This window comes from Epinephelus lanceolatus, chromosome 3 (genome assembly GCF_041903045.1).
Source record: "Epinephelus lanceolatus isolate andai-2023 chromosome 3, ASM4190304v1, whole genome shotgun sequence".
Classification (NCBI taxonomy): Eukaryota; Metazoa; Chordata; class Actinopteri; order Perciformes; family Serranidae; genus Epinephelus; species Epinephelus lanceolatus.
Window position 1 is genome coordinate 23,826,269 of NC_135736.1, and position 19,969 is coordinate 23,846,237.

The following is a 19,969-nucleotide window of genomic DNA, read 5'->3' on the forward strand; positions in this document are numbered from 1 at the left end:
TTAACTAACACACAGAAACAGATTAACAATAAAAATCTTCTCTCATATGCCTCAGCTCCAAAACACAACCCCACATGCCACTACCTCTCTCCTCCCAGAGCACACAGCAATAAGCTTCATTGTGTGTGTGTGTGTGTGTGTGTGTGTCTTTGTGTGTGCGGGCATGTTGTAAGTGTGCGTACCTAGTCGGAGAGATGGCGTGACTGCTGGATCACAGAGGAAACAGGCTGAAGGCAGGAGATGGGTTCACAGACGGGTTGAGGGACCGCTGTGAAATGAGAGAGCAGCAGATGTATTTCCCCCAAACAGCAGTACATAAAAGCACATTCTCAGCTTAGTCCCTTCATTGTGTGTGTGTATGTGTGTGTGTGTGTGTGTGTGTGTGTGTGTGTATAAATATATATGTAAGGTCATCCTTAATGGACTCAGAGATCAGTGAGACCATTAGAGAAGATTAATACATTGTTTGTTTTAACCCCCTGTCCAGATTATCATCACACCACGTTATTCCTCTCATCTACCAGCCGGCAAGGTTCACTCTGCATGCATGTGTCCACACGTGTGTGCGCATGTGTGCACCTGTTATCGGCCTGTGTATTCGTGTGTCTGCTTGTGTTTTGCCTTACAAGCATGACATCATTTCCTGTCATCAAGGCCAAAGGTTGCTAAGCAACTTCACTTCTGCCGATTGTCAGAAAAGATGCTTCTCTGCTGACTGGCTCACAACCTAACTCTCTCTTATCCTGTCATAAATGTAATGTCTGAGGAAGATGCTGGCTGTGTGTGCATGATTGCCCATGCGTTGTACGGACCACTGTGCATTTATGCTTTGCAGACACAGTACAGGAGAAGCTGAGGGAGAGCGAGAGGGAGAGGGATGTGTAAATGTATTGTCTGATAGATATCAGTGATTCCTACAGCTGATAAAAGGGATGAGTCAGTGATGTTAATGCACGGCACAATCTCTCCAGTTGTTTGTCTAAAATGTAGCTACATATCAGAGCAGCTTATTATGCTGGTGAAAAAGCATTTTCAATTTGTCACTCTGACCATAACTTTTTTTATACATTTAAGTTTTGCTCTGATTATAAATGCAGTAATGTTTCAGATTACACGCTGCAGATTGCAGTGTAAATATTATGTACATATCAATAACATACTTACTGGGTATGTGTACAAGGACGCATGTAGATACAACTTTGTGTTTAGGAGGAAGTAGTTTTTAAATACAGAGTACAGATTCAGTAATTACAGGGTGCAGTCATGTTACTGGATAATATGGCAGACACATCATTTATATCAATGAGGATAGACTAAGTAATAATTATGCATTTTATTTATAGGCACCTTTCAGAGCACTCAAGGACACCTTACAAGACACAGTTAAAAAAAAACAAGCAGCAATGTATCCATTGATCATAACATCAAACAATGCTGTAATATACAACAAAAGTTAATGAAATGACTAGATGGAAATCAAGTAAGCAGTATAAGTATAGTAGTATAAGTATTAGAAACACATGATGGAGAACAACTCAAGGTCACCACAGACTTGAGCCTCCCAAAGTGATTGTTAGATCAGCACCTCCCTTAAACAGTTTCAACAGAAACTGAACATTATAATCTTCATGTAGTGGCGCCCCTAACAGGGGGCCAAACCCTAGATGTAATTCCTGGCCACCCCAATAAAAGGCTATGGCATGCATCATTTTTCAAGCTAGTAGTATCATGTGAGACTAGACTTCTCAAAGCACCCATTGATACCAACTGCACAGGCATAGCTTGTTAGTAAGGAGTCTAAATAATGCTCTAAAGTTAGGCAACATTTTGATAAGGGTACAACTGGCAGGGCATTTCCAAAGGGGTCCCTTGAACTCTCACTTCAAGATATCTGAAGTAAAATGGATTCTAAGGGCACCCACGAGTCTCCCCTGAACTCGAGAAGGCTTGTACCCAGTAAATGTTTTGTTTCTTACAGTGTACTCCTTCAAATGAAACTACCAGCCTATTTGAAGAACAATGAATCACATTTAAACAGGATTGGTTGTGCAACTGAAAATGTTAATTATAGTGTATGCACATTAGACAATAATAATATTAACTGTAAAATAAAAAACCAAAGTATATCAGTGTCCAATTCCGTAACTCTCGCTTTCTACTAACCTATATACTACAAGAGCATATTGAATTCCTGAAATTCAGTTATGGCTTTTGGTTTTGGTGTGCCGCCCAAGACGTTCAGCAGGGTGGCCAGATGGGGCCATATTCGGGGCCCCACTGCCTTAATGAAGGATTTATTGCAGGATTGATGAATATGACTGCATTGGTTTTAGCTAGGTGGACCTAATGAACTGGCAACTGAGTGTCTTTAACAAGGCTGAGATTCTACAGCCATGGTAGCAGCTCTGTTAGTCTGTTATTGGGCAGAACAATGCTTTGAGCTAAACGCTAACATCAGCATGCTAACACGCTCACAGTGACAATGCTTACATGCTGATGTTTGGCAGGTTCAATAGTAAACACATTAATATTTTAGTTTTGTTTGTTAACATGATACATTTTCCAATTAGCACTTAACACAAAGAACACCTGAGGCTGTCATTAGTTTTGCTGGTATTTGATCAAAACCTAAACTCTGGACAAATTAAAAATTAGACTCGATGATGGCACTGGGTGAAAAATTCAGGGATAACCAAAGTTATTAAAATTCATCCTGAGGGTAACATGAATGTCTTTATTAAATTTCACGGTAATTCATTCAACAGTTGTTGAGACTTTTCATAAACGTGAACCTCACTGTGGCACTAGAGGAAACATCAGGGAATAACCAAAATCATTCAGGTTATTTTATCTGGAAATGATGAATGGATGTAAAAAAAATTAATGGCAATCCACCCAATAGTTGTTCAGATATTTCAGTTTGGACAAAAAGTGGTGGACCAACAGACCTAGAATTATAGATTTAAACATCTAATTTTTAAAAACATTTTACTATGGTTATATTTTTATAGGTAAATTTCAATCAAAGACCATAACTACTTCCTCAGTATATTGGTATGGTCACCCTGTGCTTCCTGTTGATCCCAACGACAACGTTTGGGGTGAAAAATGAAACCAAACGTGAAAGTGCTAAAAACCGCAGTTCCTCTAATGACCACTTGAGGCTGGCTGTAAAACAGTCTCAATCTTCATAGACCCCCATGTTAAAATACCCAACTTTAAAGCAGAAATACATGTGAATACAGCCTGGTACAAGAACAGTTTTGGTCTCTATAGCTAATTTTAACATTCTTCACAACTATATGGGAACGATGTTTTTCTTACATCTCATCCGTTTACATTTTATTAATTAAGGCTTAAAGTTCTGCAAATTTAAGGGTCTCTTGAGTGACAGGCTGTCTGCGAGGCATCACCACAGTGACACAGTGCTTCGCCTTCTCGTCTGAATATGGTCTCTTCTGGCTTCAAAAAAACAAAATGTTGTCGGCCGAAAAGCCAAACTTGAGACTTCAAATCGGGAGTCAACAAACCAATGGATGACGTTAAGGTAGCTACGTCCATTATTTTATACAGTCTATGGTATGTACCACATAATTATTTAATACATAACAGGTACTTTAAAAAGTACCTACTGTCTTATTTCTTTTTAGGTCCCACTTAGATGCAAACTTGTTACCCCCCGTTTTATTTGCTTCACCCATACCCACAAGTATTTTATGAAAATATTTACACTGTAATTTGTGGGCTGTAACGTTAAGATATACCACAAACACTTAGAACTGTGCGTTTAAGCATCAAAGTAAAGACTCAGGGGCAGAAAAAAAACAAATTAACAGAAACAGATAATTACTGTTGTGTTCTCTGTCCCCCTGCTCTGAAAACTGAAACTTTAAGAAGCTGATATCGACACCGCTGACCATGCCGCACGCGTGTGTGTGTGTGCTCTGTTAACCTCTTGATACACTGCTACTGTAACCAGGTCAAGTAGAGCGGCAGGCAGGCTCAGTGTCACACTGCTCATGTGTTTGTACACACATGTGTGCATGTACAGTATGTGTGCCTTTGCGCTGTGTATCAGGATGTGCCCTCAGGTGGCTGTCATGGCAATTTCAATAATTGATCAGGATTATTGATCTGTAATCGAATTCCTGCAGTGTGTGTGTGTGCGCGCGCGTGTATTTGTGACAAAGGCATGGTATAAAACACTTCCCCGTATGTAATGTTATGTGATGGTCACCATGGAAACACACCCAAGGGGCGCCTACCACACACTGATAATAATGTTTGGCCTAGATACCCATCCTCAACCGATAACAGAGGGAATTTATTTCAGCATGTGTGTGTGTGTGTGTGTGTGTGTGTGTGTGTGTGTATTTCAGTGACTAATGTAAACCATCATTTGAACACAGCACAGTGACGGAGCTGGAGTAAAAAATGCATGAAATGATTCTGTGGAGCAGAAAGAGTCTTGCATGAGTTACACGAGACAGTAAGTGTGAGAAGGATGAGACGAGCTGGAAGGAGAGGGAAAATGAATGGGAGTGGGAGTGGAATCACACAGCTAGGGAGACCCAATAACAACCCATTACTACCAACACACATACACACAAACACAAACACACAGAGGCTTCCAACAATGCTCATCAGTTTTCTTCTCAGGGAGAGTAAGATCTTAGCTGTAGAGGTCTGTGTGTGTTGTCCTAGATCTCTTTAACTGTGTTGCTGAGATACTCTAAATGTTTGATGTTTGCTGCTGCTGCTGTAACAGTTATGATAGCTGCGAGGAGTCTTGTCAGCTGTGGGCGTTGATTGGGTATTGCACGGTGTTTCCCTACTCAGTGAAAATCTAATCTTAGTTTCTAGCCTCGCTGGTGGTGAATCTGGCGGTCAGTCTGTAAATCCAGCTCTTTGGTCCAGAGCTAAATATCTCCATGTTTGGCACAGGCATTCTGCAATCAGATTGAATTAGGTGATCCCCTGACTTCATATCTAGCACCCTCCTCAGATAACAATTTTCACTTAAGATAAGATAAAATAAGTCAGACAAGGCAGAAATTTATGTGATGGAAAGTGTTGTGCAACAGTTGCAGTACAAAGTAGGAAAGAGTACAAATATAAGATATCAATAACAGAGCATGTTTGGAATGGTAGTGAACAGTAAACAGAAGCACAAAGCCAAAAATATGAACAAGGTTAGTGGTAAGGTTGCTCTCTGGTGAGTTGCATATATGTATGAGAAATGGCATATCTACAATTTCAGATTTCAGGTGCAGGTAAGTGTATATGGTTAATTCAGTATATTAAATGATTATGTCCTTGATGTTACACCTAATATCCCATTCAGAAAGCTAGTTCATGATGAAATACGAATGGGTGACAAATTAACACAAAAACAAACATGAAGTGCACGATATTGGGCCACCACAAGCCTCCAGAACAGCTTAGGTGCTCCTTGGCAAAGATTTAGAAGTCTGTAAAACTTCATGGGTGGATTGAACCCCATTCTTCTGAAAAATATTCCCTCATTTTGTGTTTTAATGATAGTGGTAAAATCCTTTTCCCATCTAGGTGAGGTTGGTGTGTAGGTGAACTACGATGGCCAATGTGAAAACATAATAATGCGAATGACTCATCTAGAGCCAGCCAGTGTTTGGGTTGTCCATTCTTGGCTACTGTAGAACAACATAGCGGACTCTGTGGAAGAGGACCGACTCATTGTGTAGATACAAACAGCTCATTCCCACATTACAAAAACATTGATTCTTATTCTCAGGCGATTACACACTAAAGAAACATACTTACGAATATTAAATACCATTTCTGCCAATAGATGCCCCTAAGTCTTACACACTGTGCCCTTTAAGAAAACATCTACGTTTCTCATGCTATTCCTGTCTGTAAACTAATGACCCCATGGAGTGTCCCAGGAATGAGTCATTAAACTTCTAAATTAGTTAGCATTTTACCACTCACGGTTCCCTCGTCTCAAAGTCAGTGGGTTCTTAGAATGGGTTTTTGATCAGATAAGGTCTGTGGTCAACACAAGCTTAAGAGACTTTCACATTTTGTTCTACAACATAAAATATGTCAGTAAATACCCCCCAGTAAATACTCATGAACTTTGAAGCTTCTATGGGTCTTAAAAAAATGAGACCACAGAACGTCATCATGCTGAGCCATGCCAAACACAGCTTTTCAGTCTTGTTATGGTCCTGACATTAGGTCATGTAACTGTAGTGTAGTTACTTTATAGCCAATCGTTAGCTTTTCACTCACGCATTTAGGCTTTAATAATCATAAAAACAGTGTTCACGTGTGAAGATTATTTTGCTGAAAAAACCATCATAAATGCTTGTTTGCCATAGATCTTATTTTTTGGCAATAATCCAAAAAAATCCAGTCAAAAAATCCCATAGGATTTTGGAGGGAACTGGTGCAATGCTAACTTCCATGTTAGCCTACAGAAAAACATCAGCCTTGGGGCACTTCGTTAGTATCAGCATTTGTTGTATGTGAAGATAATGCTAACGTACCATGCTAACATGCTAAAGTTAGCAGGCTAATAATCTAGAACTTTGCATTTTAAACTAGCATGCTAAATATTAGCAAGTTAACATGCTTACAAGCCATAACTTACAAGCAAAGATCATAGCAGGCTTATAAGATAAAATTCTATATATTAGTCTACTTACTATACAAGCTAACATAGCATGTGACATGTCAGCTCAAAGCTTTGTAGTTAGCACAACTAAGGCTGAAAAAGTGATGCAAATTAAGGCAACATGAAGCCACATTTTAGCTTGCATCATTTGTGCAAATGTATCCACTAAATCTCCTTCAGTCCCTCTCCCTTTTCCTGACCTCTTGTATCTGTACATTTACTGGGATAAGTGTGAATTTTTCACTTAAGGTGACTTCATATGCAATCACTGACACCCTGACAATGTTGTGCTGAGCCTGGCAAGCTGAGTCTGAATGTCTGAAAATGTCCACTGCATAAAGGATACACCCACTGGACCTAGGGAACAACGTGGCTTTTCCTGCAACACAGTGAATTTTATTTCTTTTGCCCCTCTAGTAGGATCTAAATATAACGAAGTCGTCTGTCTATTTTTAATGTCTCTAAATTTGTTTTCTAGTGTGTAATGAGTATTATAGCCTCTCAGAGCTGCTACCATGGGACTCTTGTTTTCTGTCTAATGGAGTGTAAACATTAAACAAAACATCCCCAGAAAATTATTTGGAGGCGATATGTAGATATTAAAAAATTAGCAGGAGAGCATTTAAGACTAGTGCTCCCTGTAAGCTGTTTGCTTAGACCTACTGTACACTGTAGTTCTAATATTAGTTCCCAAAGTGGGATCCAGGGACTGCCTGGGGGCCTCCGGGGAATTGGATGGAGCCCCCAGAAAAATGAGCAGAAGTTGAGTTTCAGCTCTATTTTAAGACGGTAAAGATGCCGATTGTGCTTTTTTCACTCTCTGCCTCAGTCTCACCGAGGCAGCGTTCACCCGCTGTGTAATCTACACGTCTTTTCACTGATGAAGGTTCATTAAAAACATGTTATTTATAATATGGAAATAAATTAAGTGAAGCCAAATTATAGACCGTGCTGAAAAGTTAAGAAAGCACATTTACTACAATTTTAAGGTACATGCACTTCACTTGAATCTTTCCATTTTATCCCACTCTATACCTCTACTCACAACATTTCAGATAGGAGTTTTACTCTTCACCGAAATTAATGCCTGTTTGACATCAATAGTCACTCCAGAGGTCACACAAGTCACATGACTTTGGCTCGAATCAAAAATTTAATGACTTTAGACTTGACAACATTAAAAAAAAAGACTTGCAACTCAACTTGGACTTCAACACCAGTGACTCCTGTCTTCACTTGAACCTGAGCCTTTGGACTTGTAAATAATTGATACCTTTCCCCCAAGCCCAAGGAATAAAAAGTATGTTATTTATTACACTTCAGTTCAGTTCTCCTTCATTTCCTAATTCAACAAACGTTAATGCTATTATTTAACAGCGAGTCAACACTCGTGTCACTAGATAATCCACTTTGTTTGAACCAATCCGACAGCATCCACTCAAGTTGCAGGAGAGAGCCATGATGAAGTGTTACGTAACTGAGTGCCAGTTAGAAAAAATAAACCAAAAATAGACCAATAAGTCAAGGCTAATATTAAAATAGCGAGCTAATGCTTTTTTTAATGTCGTTAATCTGTTATTAAAATGGCATGGTGTTTGGTGAGAAGCAAATTACAACTTGTTTGAGACTCAAAAATTCAAAGTTTAGAAGTTGGGACTTGATTTAGGACTTGTCAGTCTTGATGTAACCGCCATGACGTTATCCATTGGTTTGTGGACTCTCATTTTGAAGCTTTGAGTTCAGCATTTTGGCAGCTTTCATCTTCGTTTTTTGGAGCCGAAAATGTGAAAGAGTGAGGGGTGTATTTGACTGAGAAGTCGAGGACATAGCTAGAGTCAGTCACTCAAAGTGGCCGCCCTCAATAAAGCGTAAGCCTTAATAAAATGTGAACGGGTGAGTTATAAAGAAATTCAGCTGCCCTACAGTTGTCATGAAGAAGGAAATTAGCTATAGCGACCCAAACAGTTTTTGGACCAGGCTGTAATCATGCTTATTTATGTTTTAAAGTTGGGCATTTTAACACGGGGGTCTGTGGGGAATGACTCTGTTGTAGTGGGTTTGACTGGCTTCTGGAGCCAGCCTCTAGTGGCCATTCAAAGAACTGCTGTTTTTAGTACTTCAGTGCTGGCTTCATTTGTCAGTCCTGGAGATTGCTACTTGGTCTTGACTTGGGACTTGAGTGCAAAGACTTGAGACTTACTTGTGACTGGCAAAAGCGGTGGGACAAGAACGAAAGTTAAGGCGCCGAAAGTCCGAGTAGGGTGGGTAGTAGGTATGGTGGATTGGCCCAACAAACACTGACCTTCACCCGGGAGAGCGGTGTTTGCGTCCCGTAAGATTATAAAGCCAAACCCTGTTCTTTTTTCCTAAACCTAACCATGTGTGTTTGTTGTTGAAGGAAAAAAAAACATCAATTTGCGTTGTTGTACTGACGTAGTGTGTTTAGTTTGAAAGAGACTGTATGTCAGCGTTAAATTTCCTGTGAAAACAGAAGTGTATCTTGAAAGAAGACAATGCATGTAACAGACAACTTGACACCCAGAACGTCAACAACCAACACATCCAGGGTACCTTTCATGTGGTATGTGGATGTGGAAAGTCCATGACCAAATGTCAGTATGTGACGAGGTCGGAGTGAGAATGTGTTGGCCGAGCTGGCTTCATTTTTCAGCCCTGGAGGTTGCTGCCTGGTCTTGATTTAGGACTTGAGACATACCCCAATAGTCATTTTGTAAAATATTATATAGTATCATATATGTCTGTTAAACTCCAAGGTGAGATTCTGCTTAATGAGCACTGTTTGCCACGAAAACATTTGCACATTTACTACACTAGGTAAAATCTTGAATGCACAACTTTAACTTTGTAATGAAGTGTTTTAACATTATATTGCTACTTTATTTAAGTATAGATTCTAGATATTTCCCCAGCCACTGTGACAGACATGCAGTATGGGTCAGTAGGAATTCCTCGTTCTCTGAAACATGACGTGGCAATAAGTTGATTTCAAGGCATTACGCTGGAGCTCTGCCACACCTCTGGGTCTGGTGAATCGACATCCCTACTGAGTGTGACTGTGGAGCATTTCTTACATGACAGCAGCACCCTCCTCCCGCCCACACACACACACACACACACACACACACACACACACACACACACAGTCCGGGGTCGCTGGCTGGTGAGATAACCGCCAGGCAGAGACAGAAAGAGGGATATTGGGATGGGGTGCACTGTGAGGCGGAGGAGAGGGGACCAGTCACATGCTCTGACTTGCTCCGTCAGTGTCAAGTTATCCGGTATTAAGAATATAAAGCTCTCAAGCCAAAACTTTCAAAATAAAACGGCTGTTGGAGAAGAAAGAGTGCCATATGATTAATATTACTGATATCATTATTCAAGTTTTTCAGATTCACTCATCATTAGTCTGTGTGATGGGGCGGTTCCACAAAATATGAGGACAATAAAATACAAAAGGTAATTTAATTTAACAACAGCAGTTAAAACAATTAAATCAAAAGGTCATTTCTCCTGAAAAAATTTGCTATAAAAACTGCGGTTTTCTAATTCAAACTACCCAAATAAATGCTGAGAGAAAGCCCAAATAATAGCCCTAACATTGTGCCACAGTTTCCATCAATTAATCTTTTGGATAGTAGACATGACAGCTGTGCCAAACCAGGCAAAAAACTCACCTGCTGTAACAAGTTTCAGGTATCCAGCATATGTCACTGTTAACCCACCAGGTCAGCTCAGGTCTGCGTCTTTATAACTGACATCTGATGAAACTAAGTATTTCTTAGTACTATTAAATACTGTATCGTCGCTTCCGGGACTTTATCCTCTTATTGTGAAGGTAATATCCGAGTATTCCCGGTCTGCCTGTCTCCGTCTGGCTTGACGCGGCTCTCCCTCTCCCCGGTGCGCCTGAACTCCAGTACCTGACACCGCAGAGCGCGTCCAGCGGCTGAGGGGACGCAGACGCATGTGGGAGCCGCCTGGTTTTATTTAACTTTACTTTTCCCGGTTATTAAAACTTCTGCGCCATATTCCTCTCCATTTTTCTTCTTCTTCTCTTTTTCATCCTCCCGACTGACGGACTGAGTTTGGATATTGGTAGAGGGGGGAGGAGGAGGAGGCAGAAGACCAGCGGGCTGCTCTCAGATGGAGCACCAGGGCTCCGGGAGCTCAGGGCGCACAGCCGACCCGGAGTGAATGACGCTTGTGGATGGACGCTGCTCCCCGGTAAGGACGGCAGATAAAGTTTTTTTTTCGGATTTTTGTGATATAAAAGAGCCTACTTTTTTTCTTTGCTCTCCTGTCCCGGGCACTGCGCTTTCTGAATGCCCATGGCACAATAGAAAATGTCCAGATCCTATGATGTCGCTCTTTGTCAATGGCGCTGTGTCTTCAACAAAAAGGAAGAAATTAAAATAATATTCTCACAGGCAGTTATAAAGTGCCTGTGGTACTGCTAGTGACCTTATCATACTTTATGGCAGCGTTATATATATTTTAACACGTCATTTAATGTCACAAAATGATGTGAGTCATTTTAAGATGTTTGGTTTTATGTGATTCTTCAGTTTATTACAGGATTAATTAGACTGTTTCTGGTCTGAGTGTGATGCTGGGAAATGCTACAGCCTCAGAGATGTCGTCGGTATTTGATACTGATTGGCCTTCAGGAGGATGGATGTAACTGTGTAACACAAAGAGTAAAAAGAAAATGAATTTCTGTGTATCTGTGGTTTGCTCTGTTTTAACTGAGCATGACGCTGTGGTAAAGATTTAAGGCAATTTGTGCATTTGTGATGAGTCCACAGTAGAAAACTTAATGGGTTTCAGAGGTCTTACAGAGGTGTGAACATATTTTGTTCTGGTGACTGGTTGAGATTCAGTAGGATGATTTAATTTCCACATGGCCTGGCTGTTAGCAAGGGAGGCTCATAATGAGTTTTTAAAGTGTTTTCAACAGACTCATCAGCAGGTTTTTAAACTACGCAGAGGAATGGCTTTATTTTATTTTTTATTTTACTCAATGGTTAATTGATGTCTTCCCAGCAGCTAGGCCTACTGTTGCATCACAACAAAACGCCTTAAACTGTGCGGCCCTGGACTCCTCACACAGTCTAGGCGACGTGCCCATAATGAAAACACACAGGAAAGAAGGATACTGGCAGATTCAGTCTCATTATTTTCATCAAACACACACACACTCCTCTCTACACTGTGAGCCTGCATGCCAGCTCTCCTGTCCTGTCACACAGGCAGAGTGTATGTACGCCTGCATGGACTCATCGTTGGCCCAGACTTCTATTGTCCTGATTTTTCTTTATATTCCTTTTCCAAATAATCCAGCTCTTCCTCCAACTTAATAATAAACTAGTAGCTTTGGAATACATTTGCCACAATCTCATGGGATCAATAAGCAGTGGAATGAGCACACGGTGGACCAGTGGGGAGTTTGCTGTGTACTCGAGACAGTGTGGACTGTGTCACATGCTCCAAGCCCCATCCCTTCGCTGCCAAGCTCCACTGCATACTGCCCAATAAAGCAGAAAATGTGATGAAATTAAAAAAACGAAGGAAAAAAAAGAAGAAATGAATCCGCTCTTGTGATCACACTCTTAATTCAAACAGAGATTATCATTTACTTTGACATTTCCTACATGATATTCCAATGCTCGAAGAAATCCCAGTCAGTACTTATAAGAATTAACCACAGGCTGCTGTAGCTCGACATGTCACTGCGTTTTATGAAATTTTATAATAATTATAGCTTCAGGAAAAAATATAACTCAAAGAGCTGTGGGTAGCACTAATCATTATGAGTGAAAATTGACTGTAAATGAAAAAAAACACCCCACATTTTACTCCTCTCGTAGTAATATGAAGAGGCAGTGTAAGCTACTTTCCTTCTATATGTCCAGATTGTTTAAAGCCAGTCTGGATTAAAAGCATCAGCAGTAATGGCCTGTTGTCATCACTGAATTGTACAGCTGTAGGATTATAATGAAAGGGTCTAAGTGCTTCCTGTTGTCTGTGTTGACTCTGTTTGCACCTTTGCTCACGTCTATTAGCTCACTCTATTCTGGTTTTTGTAGATTTATGTTTCCTGCACAGGACTGCTCGCTGGCTGTGGTTCCTCTCCTGAAGGTCGCTTATTGTTTCTCAGAAAAACACAGAAGGATTTTTTTTTTTCCTGTGCTGCTGCGCTGGAGGGTATAGAGTCTCATGGACAGCATGGCAGGCTTGACAGTCAGCGCAGTTCCGGTTTGTTTAGAGAAGCTGCAGTGGCAGGCACAATGCAACACAGCAGAAACACACACAGTCACATGGATACACACACACACACACACACACACACATGCATGCATCCATATGTTGCGGTGTCCTGAACAGTTTGCCGGTGCCCCTGCGCCCTCTTTTAGGTCCAGGCTGTCCACAGCACGGCCATGACGGGCACCCAGGACCCAGACCTGCATGAGCAGCACAGAGAACCAACGCAGGAGGAAGGGGATGAGGAGGAGGAGGGGGAGAAGGTGCATGTGTCAGTTGAGGGAGAGGAGAGGGAGCAGGAAGGGGAGGAAGAGGAGGAGGAGGAGGAGAAAAAGGAGGAGCTGCCGTACCCCACTCTAGCACCAGTGGTTCTTTTGGCTCTGACCCAAACCAGCCCACCTCGCTCCTGGTGCCTTCGAGTTGTGTGCCACCCATATCCTTCACCGCAGGCGTTGCACCTGAAGCACTGTGAACATGTGTGTGTTTCTGTTTATAATGTGAGAGAGACATTGTCTGTTTGTGTTTCAGCTCTGTACTTTCTCAAAGCCCTTGTTCCTACAAGGCACCTAATGCTGAAATGTTTACTTTACATTTAAACACACGAGAGACGAGAAGGTCGGTATTGTGCATGTCCAATGTCCGTGTGTGTGTGTGTGTGTGTGTATGGCTCAGATATTTTATGGTTTAGAGGTTTGGAAGACCTCAGGTATTTTCCTTGGACCCATTAGCTGTAGGAAAAGATGGGTAACATTTTTCCCTGATTGGAGGTTTCCATAGTGACAAGCCCTAATGAATCTCCAGGGTTACAGTCGCCTGTCAGTAGCATTGTTACTGGCCTCCATTTATACAGCAGAAGTCACAAATAGTAAGAACTCACGTCACCTCCCAAACCTCGCTCTGCTCCTGTCTTCATCGTCTCACCTCCCGTTCCCCTCCCCGTCTCTCACTCTCTGTCTCAACCCCTATCCACTTCTGCTGTCGACGTGAAGGTGTGAGTGTGTGTATGTGTGCAGTTATCAGCGCTGTAGTGTGTGCGTGAGTGGCTATGAATACTCCAAAGCATGCATAAACGTCAGCAACACCTCAGGGATTTGTCAAGGCTTTCCAAATTGAATATTTTCCACTGCTTATGACTCTATGTGTGCGTGCCAGTGTGTGTGTGTGTGTGTGTGTGTGTGTGTGTGTGTGTTCCTCTGCTTGTGCGTGCATGTGTCATTGTGCTCTTGTCTGTGCACGTCTGCGGGTATTTGCCACTGTCAGCACTCTGTGTACTTTATAAAATATAAATACATAATTGCTGAATAAATAAAATGTACACCAAGAGGAAAAGAGAACGAAACTACAAATGCCATAAACAAAACTCCCGTGTAGCCTGCTGGGCGGTTACCATGGTCGCATCCCAGAACGTTGTACGCTCACTGTGTCAGCACTAACTTACCGAACACACTTGCAAACACACACTCACGACCGTACGCACACATACATGCGAGCGCACACACTCACACAGGCATGTGAATGCCCTCACACAAACGAGGGAATCTCCCATGGAGAGGCTCTTTAGAGGAATCACCTGGTTGCTTGGCAACAGCGTAGCTCTGCCCCGTCGGCCTGGTTACTTCCGATTGCAGTGTTTGTTTGTTTCTGTGTGTTTGCGTGTCTGTCAGTCTTCCTATGCGTTTGCGTGTCCATACAGCGCGGCTACTGGCATCTGTCCCACTTTATGTTTATTCATGTTTCTATACTTCATACTTGCAGTGTGTGTGTGTGTGTTTGTGTATGTGTGTGTGTGAGACTGTGTGTGTGTGACTGAGTGTGTGTGCCACTGTGAGTGATCTGCGGGGGAAGTAATGTGGGTGGACGTTGTTCGACAGGGACATTAATGTGAGCGCACTGGGACGGGGGGCAGTCCCCAAGAGCTGTAAGTCCCATTTTTTCCTGAGGTGACTCCTCCTTTCCTTCTGCCTTTTTCTGCACTCAGTACATATTACAAATTCATTTCCTATCTCCTGTCCTTCCATTTCCTCCCTCTTAAAAACACAGCCATCCTCCTTTTGTGCCGTGTTTACAACATACTGTACATCTCTCCACCCTACAGCACATCTAACAAATTTATTTGGAACAAAAACAAGATTGGCTTTCGCTATTATATAACATTCTCTTGTTGTGTTTCTTCCAAGCAACATTGATTTCTGTAATTTCCTGTTTCTTCGGGGAGGAGACTGTAAGTGTGGAACAAGGTGTCTGCCTCGCTGAAGTGCTGAGCTCCTCCATGTGGCAGTTATCCCGTTCCTTTAAAGTGTAATATATGACACACACAGAGAGACATACACACACATGTAGGGGAGGTGCGTGGGCAAGCACAAACACACACACACACAGGACATAACTTATTCAGCAGTGCATGAAACATTCAGAGCGTTTCCTTTTGTTTAAAGATGAGAAAAGCTGTATCTGTCACTCCTATACAAGTACCTTTCTCTGAACTCCTCTCTTCTTCTGCGCTCCATCTCCTTTCTTCTGTCTCTCATCCCTCTGTACTCACTATCAATCCCTTACTCTTCTATTTATCCCCCTCTCTTCTCCTTTGTCTTAACTGCCTCTTAATTGGGCTGAGGTGTGTATATGTGTAAGTGTGGGGTGATGGGGAGATGACGATGGATAGAAGGAGGTCTTACTCAAAGTAGGGTGAGCTGTCAGAATCATTTCAGCCAATTAACGTGATTCCTGCAAGTGTTTCCATGGTTACCGTCTGTCATGCTTGAAGGGGGTGGAGCCAGAGGAGTTGACGACTTGACAGTAACTTAACTTGGCCCACCTTCAGTAGAGAAACCCTCGCCTTCTCTCCCGCACACTGCACATGACTTTGAGTCTAACTGGGTTACGGTTCATCAAGTCTGTGTGTGTGGTTACCAGAGTGAAAGCAGGGGTCTGAGCAGCAAAGAGCATAAAGAAACTAGTGAGCAGGTTGTTCATTCACACACTGGAGTTCACATTTGAGGATTTCCATTTAAACCACCTATTCCTTAGATCAATACTACTTTGTAGTAAGGCACCCTTTATCTCGTAGATAAGTTGTCTTTATTCATAGTTATTAATAATTTGCCAAAGCATTTTAGATCATATATGATATATACATTATAGATTATACAGCCACTTTATTAGGTACACCTTTTGCCTTCAGAACTTAATTCTTGGTGTCGTAGATTCAACAAGGTGCTGGAAACTCAGAGATTCCGGTCCATATTGACATGATAGCATCACACAGTTGCTGCAGGTTTGTCGGCTGCACATCCATGATGTGAATCTCCCGTTCCACCACATCCCAAAGGTGCTCTATTGGACTGAGATCTGGTGACTGTGGAGACCATTGGAGTACAGTGAACTCATTGTCATGTTCAAGAAACCAGTTTGAGATGATTTGAGCTTTGTGACATGGCGCGTTATCCTGCTGGAAGTAGCCATCAGAAGATGGGTACACTGTGGTCATAAAGGGATGGACACGGTCAGCAACAATACTCAGATAGGCTGTGGTGTTTAAACCATGCTCAGTTGGTACTAAGGGGCCCAAAGTGTGCCAAGAAAATATCCCCCACACCATTACACCACCAGCACCAGCCTGAACCGTTGATACAAGGCAGGATGGATCCATGCTGTCATGTTGTTTACACCAAATTCTGACCCTACCATCTGAATGCTGCAGCAGAAATCCAGACTCATCAGACCAGGCAACGTTTTTCCAATCTTCTATTGTCCAGTTTTGGTGAGCCTGTGTGAACTGTAGCCTCAGTTTCCTGTTGTTAGCTGACAGGAGTGGCACCTGGTGTGGTCTGCTGCTGCTGTAGCCCATCTGCTTCAAGGTTAGACGTGTTGTTGGTTCAGAGATGGTCTTCTGCAGACCTTGGTTGTAACGAGTGGTTATTTGGGTTACTGTTGCCTTTCTGTCATCTTGAACCAGTCTGGCCATTCTCCTCTGACCCAGAGAACTGCTGCTCACTGGATATTATCTCTTTTTCAGACCAGCCTCTGTAAACCCTAGAGATGGTTGTGTGAAAATCCCAGTAGATCAGCAGTCTTTGAAATACTCAGACCAGCCTGTCTGGCACCGACAACCATGCCACATTCAAAGTCACTTAAATCACCTTTCTTTCCCATTCTGATTCTTCAGCAGGTCGTCCTGACCATGTCTACATGCCTAAATGCATTGAGTTGCTGCGACATGATTGGCTGATTAGCTATTTTTGTTAACAAGCAGTTGAACAGGTGTGCTTAATAAAGTGGCTGGTGATTGTATATGTCATTAATTAAAACAAAGTTGTGTGTTGAGCCTCTTCCAGCATTACACTTGTTTTGTCTTTTAAGGTAGCTAACCCCCTAACCCTAACCCTAACGAGGACAACCCCTATTAATAACATACCAATACAGCAACTGCAGACCTGATGGCATACCTCAAATGGACAAACTTGTGACTTGCCAATGTTTGTAAATGCAATTAAAGGGACAGTTCACCCCAAAATCAAAAGTACATATTTTCCCTCTTACCTGTAGTGCTGTTTATCAGTCTAGATTGTTCTAGTGTGAGTCACAGAGTGTTGGAGATATCAGCTGTAGAGATGTCTGCCTTCTCTCAGATATGATGGAGACACTTTCTACTGAACAACTGCATCTACTAATGGACGAGAAGCTTGTGCTTGTGACAGTGTGAGATGCAAACATAAATGGCATCCTCCTCAGCTGAGCTGTAATGTTAACTTGCTCAGTGGTGAGCTTGTAGTAGATGCATGCTTCCCTCGGTGCGGTGACATAGTTGGCAGATGTAGTTTGGTGGAAAGACAATAGCTCCTTCATGAAACTGCTCACAACAAGGTCTGTGGATTATCTTGAGCAAGTGGGTCAGGATTTCTGGAAAGAGACATTGCTGCTGAGTTTTTCAAATGTATGTTTGTGGCATCTTGAGCACCACAAGTTGAGTGCCATCTAGTTCCATTATATTTGAGAGAAGGCTGATATCTCTGACACTCTGCAGCTCACACTAAAACAATCTTTATTGATAGATAGCACCACAGGTAACAGAAAAAATATGAATTTTTGATTTGGGGGTGAACTGTCCCTTTAAGTGTTGTAGGATCATGAGTTTATCGCTTGCTACAATCACCTCTGCAGTCACAAATGTGAGTCTTTTTTATCTGGTGTATGTATTCTGATTTTGTGTCAGAGAAAAGGTATAAGAAATGTATCACAAGAAAAAAGTTATAAATAATGACATATCAGTGATATAAAAGCAAAAACAGTAAGATATATTCAAAGTAAAGTCCATCAAGTTAATAAATGAAACCCTCATCATTTAAATATGCTTGGGGTTTCCCTTTATTAAAGTTAACATTTTTTCTGTAGGAATCCAGCTTGATAGACATTTTTATCATTGACTGAGAGCTGTTTTTTAAATAGATGCTTCATGGATTATCCATTGAGATATCTGATCGTAAACCAGTTTCAACCTGATGATGACACTGTAAGGAAAGTTAAGAGGCAGTTCTTGAAGGTTGGGGGCCATGTTGCATGTTCCCCAACCATTCGGCCGTCAGGACGCCCCATTGTTGTCTATTCTTTTCACTCAAAACCACAGATGTGAACCTTGTGATGGAGCTAGAGAAAAAGTAGAGTAGTAGAGTATCAACAAATTCATTTCAATGAGGAGACAGAAGAATGAAACTTTAAGTTTAATGCGACATGTAAGTATGTAGATTAACAGATGATTTGAACAAAAGTCTTAGGCGCTTTGACACCAGAGGGAGATTATTTGTGATCGTGAGACATCAGATCAGATAAATCCCCCCATCGAGTCTAGACACTGGTGGAAGCGGCGGCGGCAGCGGTGGCGGCTGATGACTTTGGTTGATGACTGCTTAGGCAAATAGGGGCTGCATCCGAGAAGAGTAAGTGGTGATGGAGAGGTGGAGGGTATGCAGAGCAGCAGCATGAAAGGACTGCGGGCTGAAAAAGAACCATATTTAAAATGAGGAGCAGAGAAATGCTGATGGAGAAGGTGTGTTGCTGTGCTATTGGTTGATTGTAGATCATATTGTCTTCCTGATGGAACTTTCGCTCGAGCTTCATTAGCGGTCATCCTCTGGGTACCACGAATATCTGCACCAAATTTAATGGCAATCCATCCAGTAGTTGCTGAAATATTTCAGTCCTGACCAAAGTGGTGGATCAATCAGCCGATCAGCTGACATTAAAAATCCTTAGAGTGACAGTGCTAGTACGGCTTATGAAAATACGATCCTTTAGCCAAGAAGTCATTAATAAGGAGTGTTTGGGAATGTTAAGACGTCATTAGTGAAGTAATTTTAGAATAATCCATCAAGTTTGCAGTAAGTAAATGTTAATAAGTTGTTAATAAATGGATCCTCGATGGTTCCTCATTCTCTGCAGAGCTTCTCCAAAAGGCAGGTGGTCAAATGCTGCACCGGAGAAGTCTTCTTAATAAATTTAAGAGTTAAGTAAAAAGACAAAGCAAATGTCATACTGGAGGAGGATATACACCAGCCAGAGGGATTTTTACAGCCTGGCAGCCCAGAAGTTGTTTTTCTTAATGGTTTATAACCGAGATATAAAGCTATAAAAGTTACAACTTCTAACCTCTTAAAAAGGGTGCCTTCTGAGACAGCGGGGCCACACTGAAAAATCTCAGGCTAGAAAAAATAAGGCCATATACTCTGCGTGTATCCAGATGGCCGGTGTGTCCCTATGGATGATCCTTTTAAGTTAATGAACGTTGCATATGAAAATGCATCCACACGCTGGCCTTAGCATGCGTATCCCAGCCAAGGGTGGAGGATGATGCCAGAAAGATCATAGTGATGTGATCTGATTTGATTTATAATGCCTGCCTGACCTTTATTACCTGTGTTGGCACTGGAGGAGAGAGAGTTCGAGAGGGGGACCGCATGAGAGAGGAGGAGGAGGAGGGGGAGGAGGAGGTGGTGGTGGCTCTCGGAGAGGGAGGAAGAATGAGAGGATGAG

General features: G+C 42.0%; 1 protein-coding gene across 2 annotated transcripts in view; it reads left to right on the forward strand.

Annotated features, from left to right (window-relative positions):
• The first annotated feature begins 10,543 nt into the window (after window positions 1-10,543).
• Window positions 10,544-19,969, forward strand: part of LOC117255282 (voltage-dependent T-type calcium channel subunit alpha-1H-like) — a 66,951-nt gene continuing 57,525 nt past the window's right edge. Inside the window, exons 1-2 of one of the 2 annotated variants that reach the window (XM_033624019.2) lie at window positions 10,544-10,906; window positions 13,096-13,375. In XM_033624019.2, the coding sequence (XP_033479910.2) occupies window positions 10,877-10,906; window positions 13,096-13,375 (310 nt within the window). In that variant the 5' untranslated portion in view covers window positions 10,544-10,876. The remainder of the gene's footprint in view (window positions 10,907-13,095; window positions 13,376-19,969) is intronic. The other variant, XM_078166158.1, reaches the window with a different exon arrangement.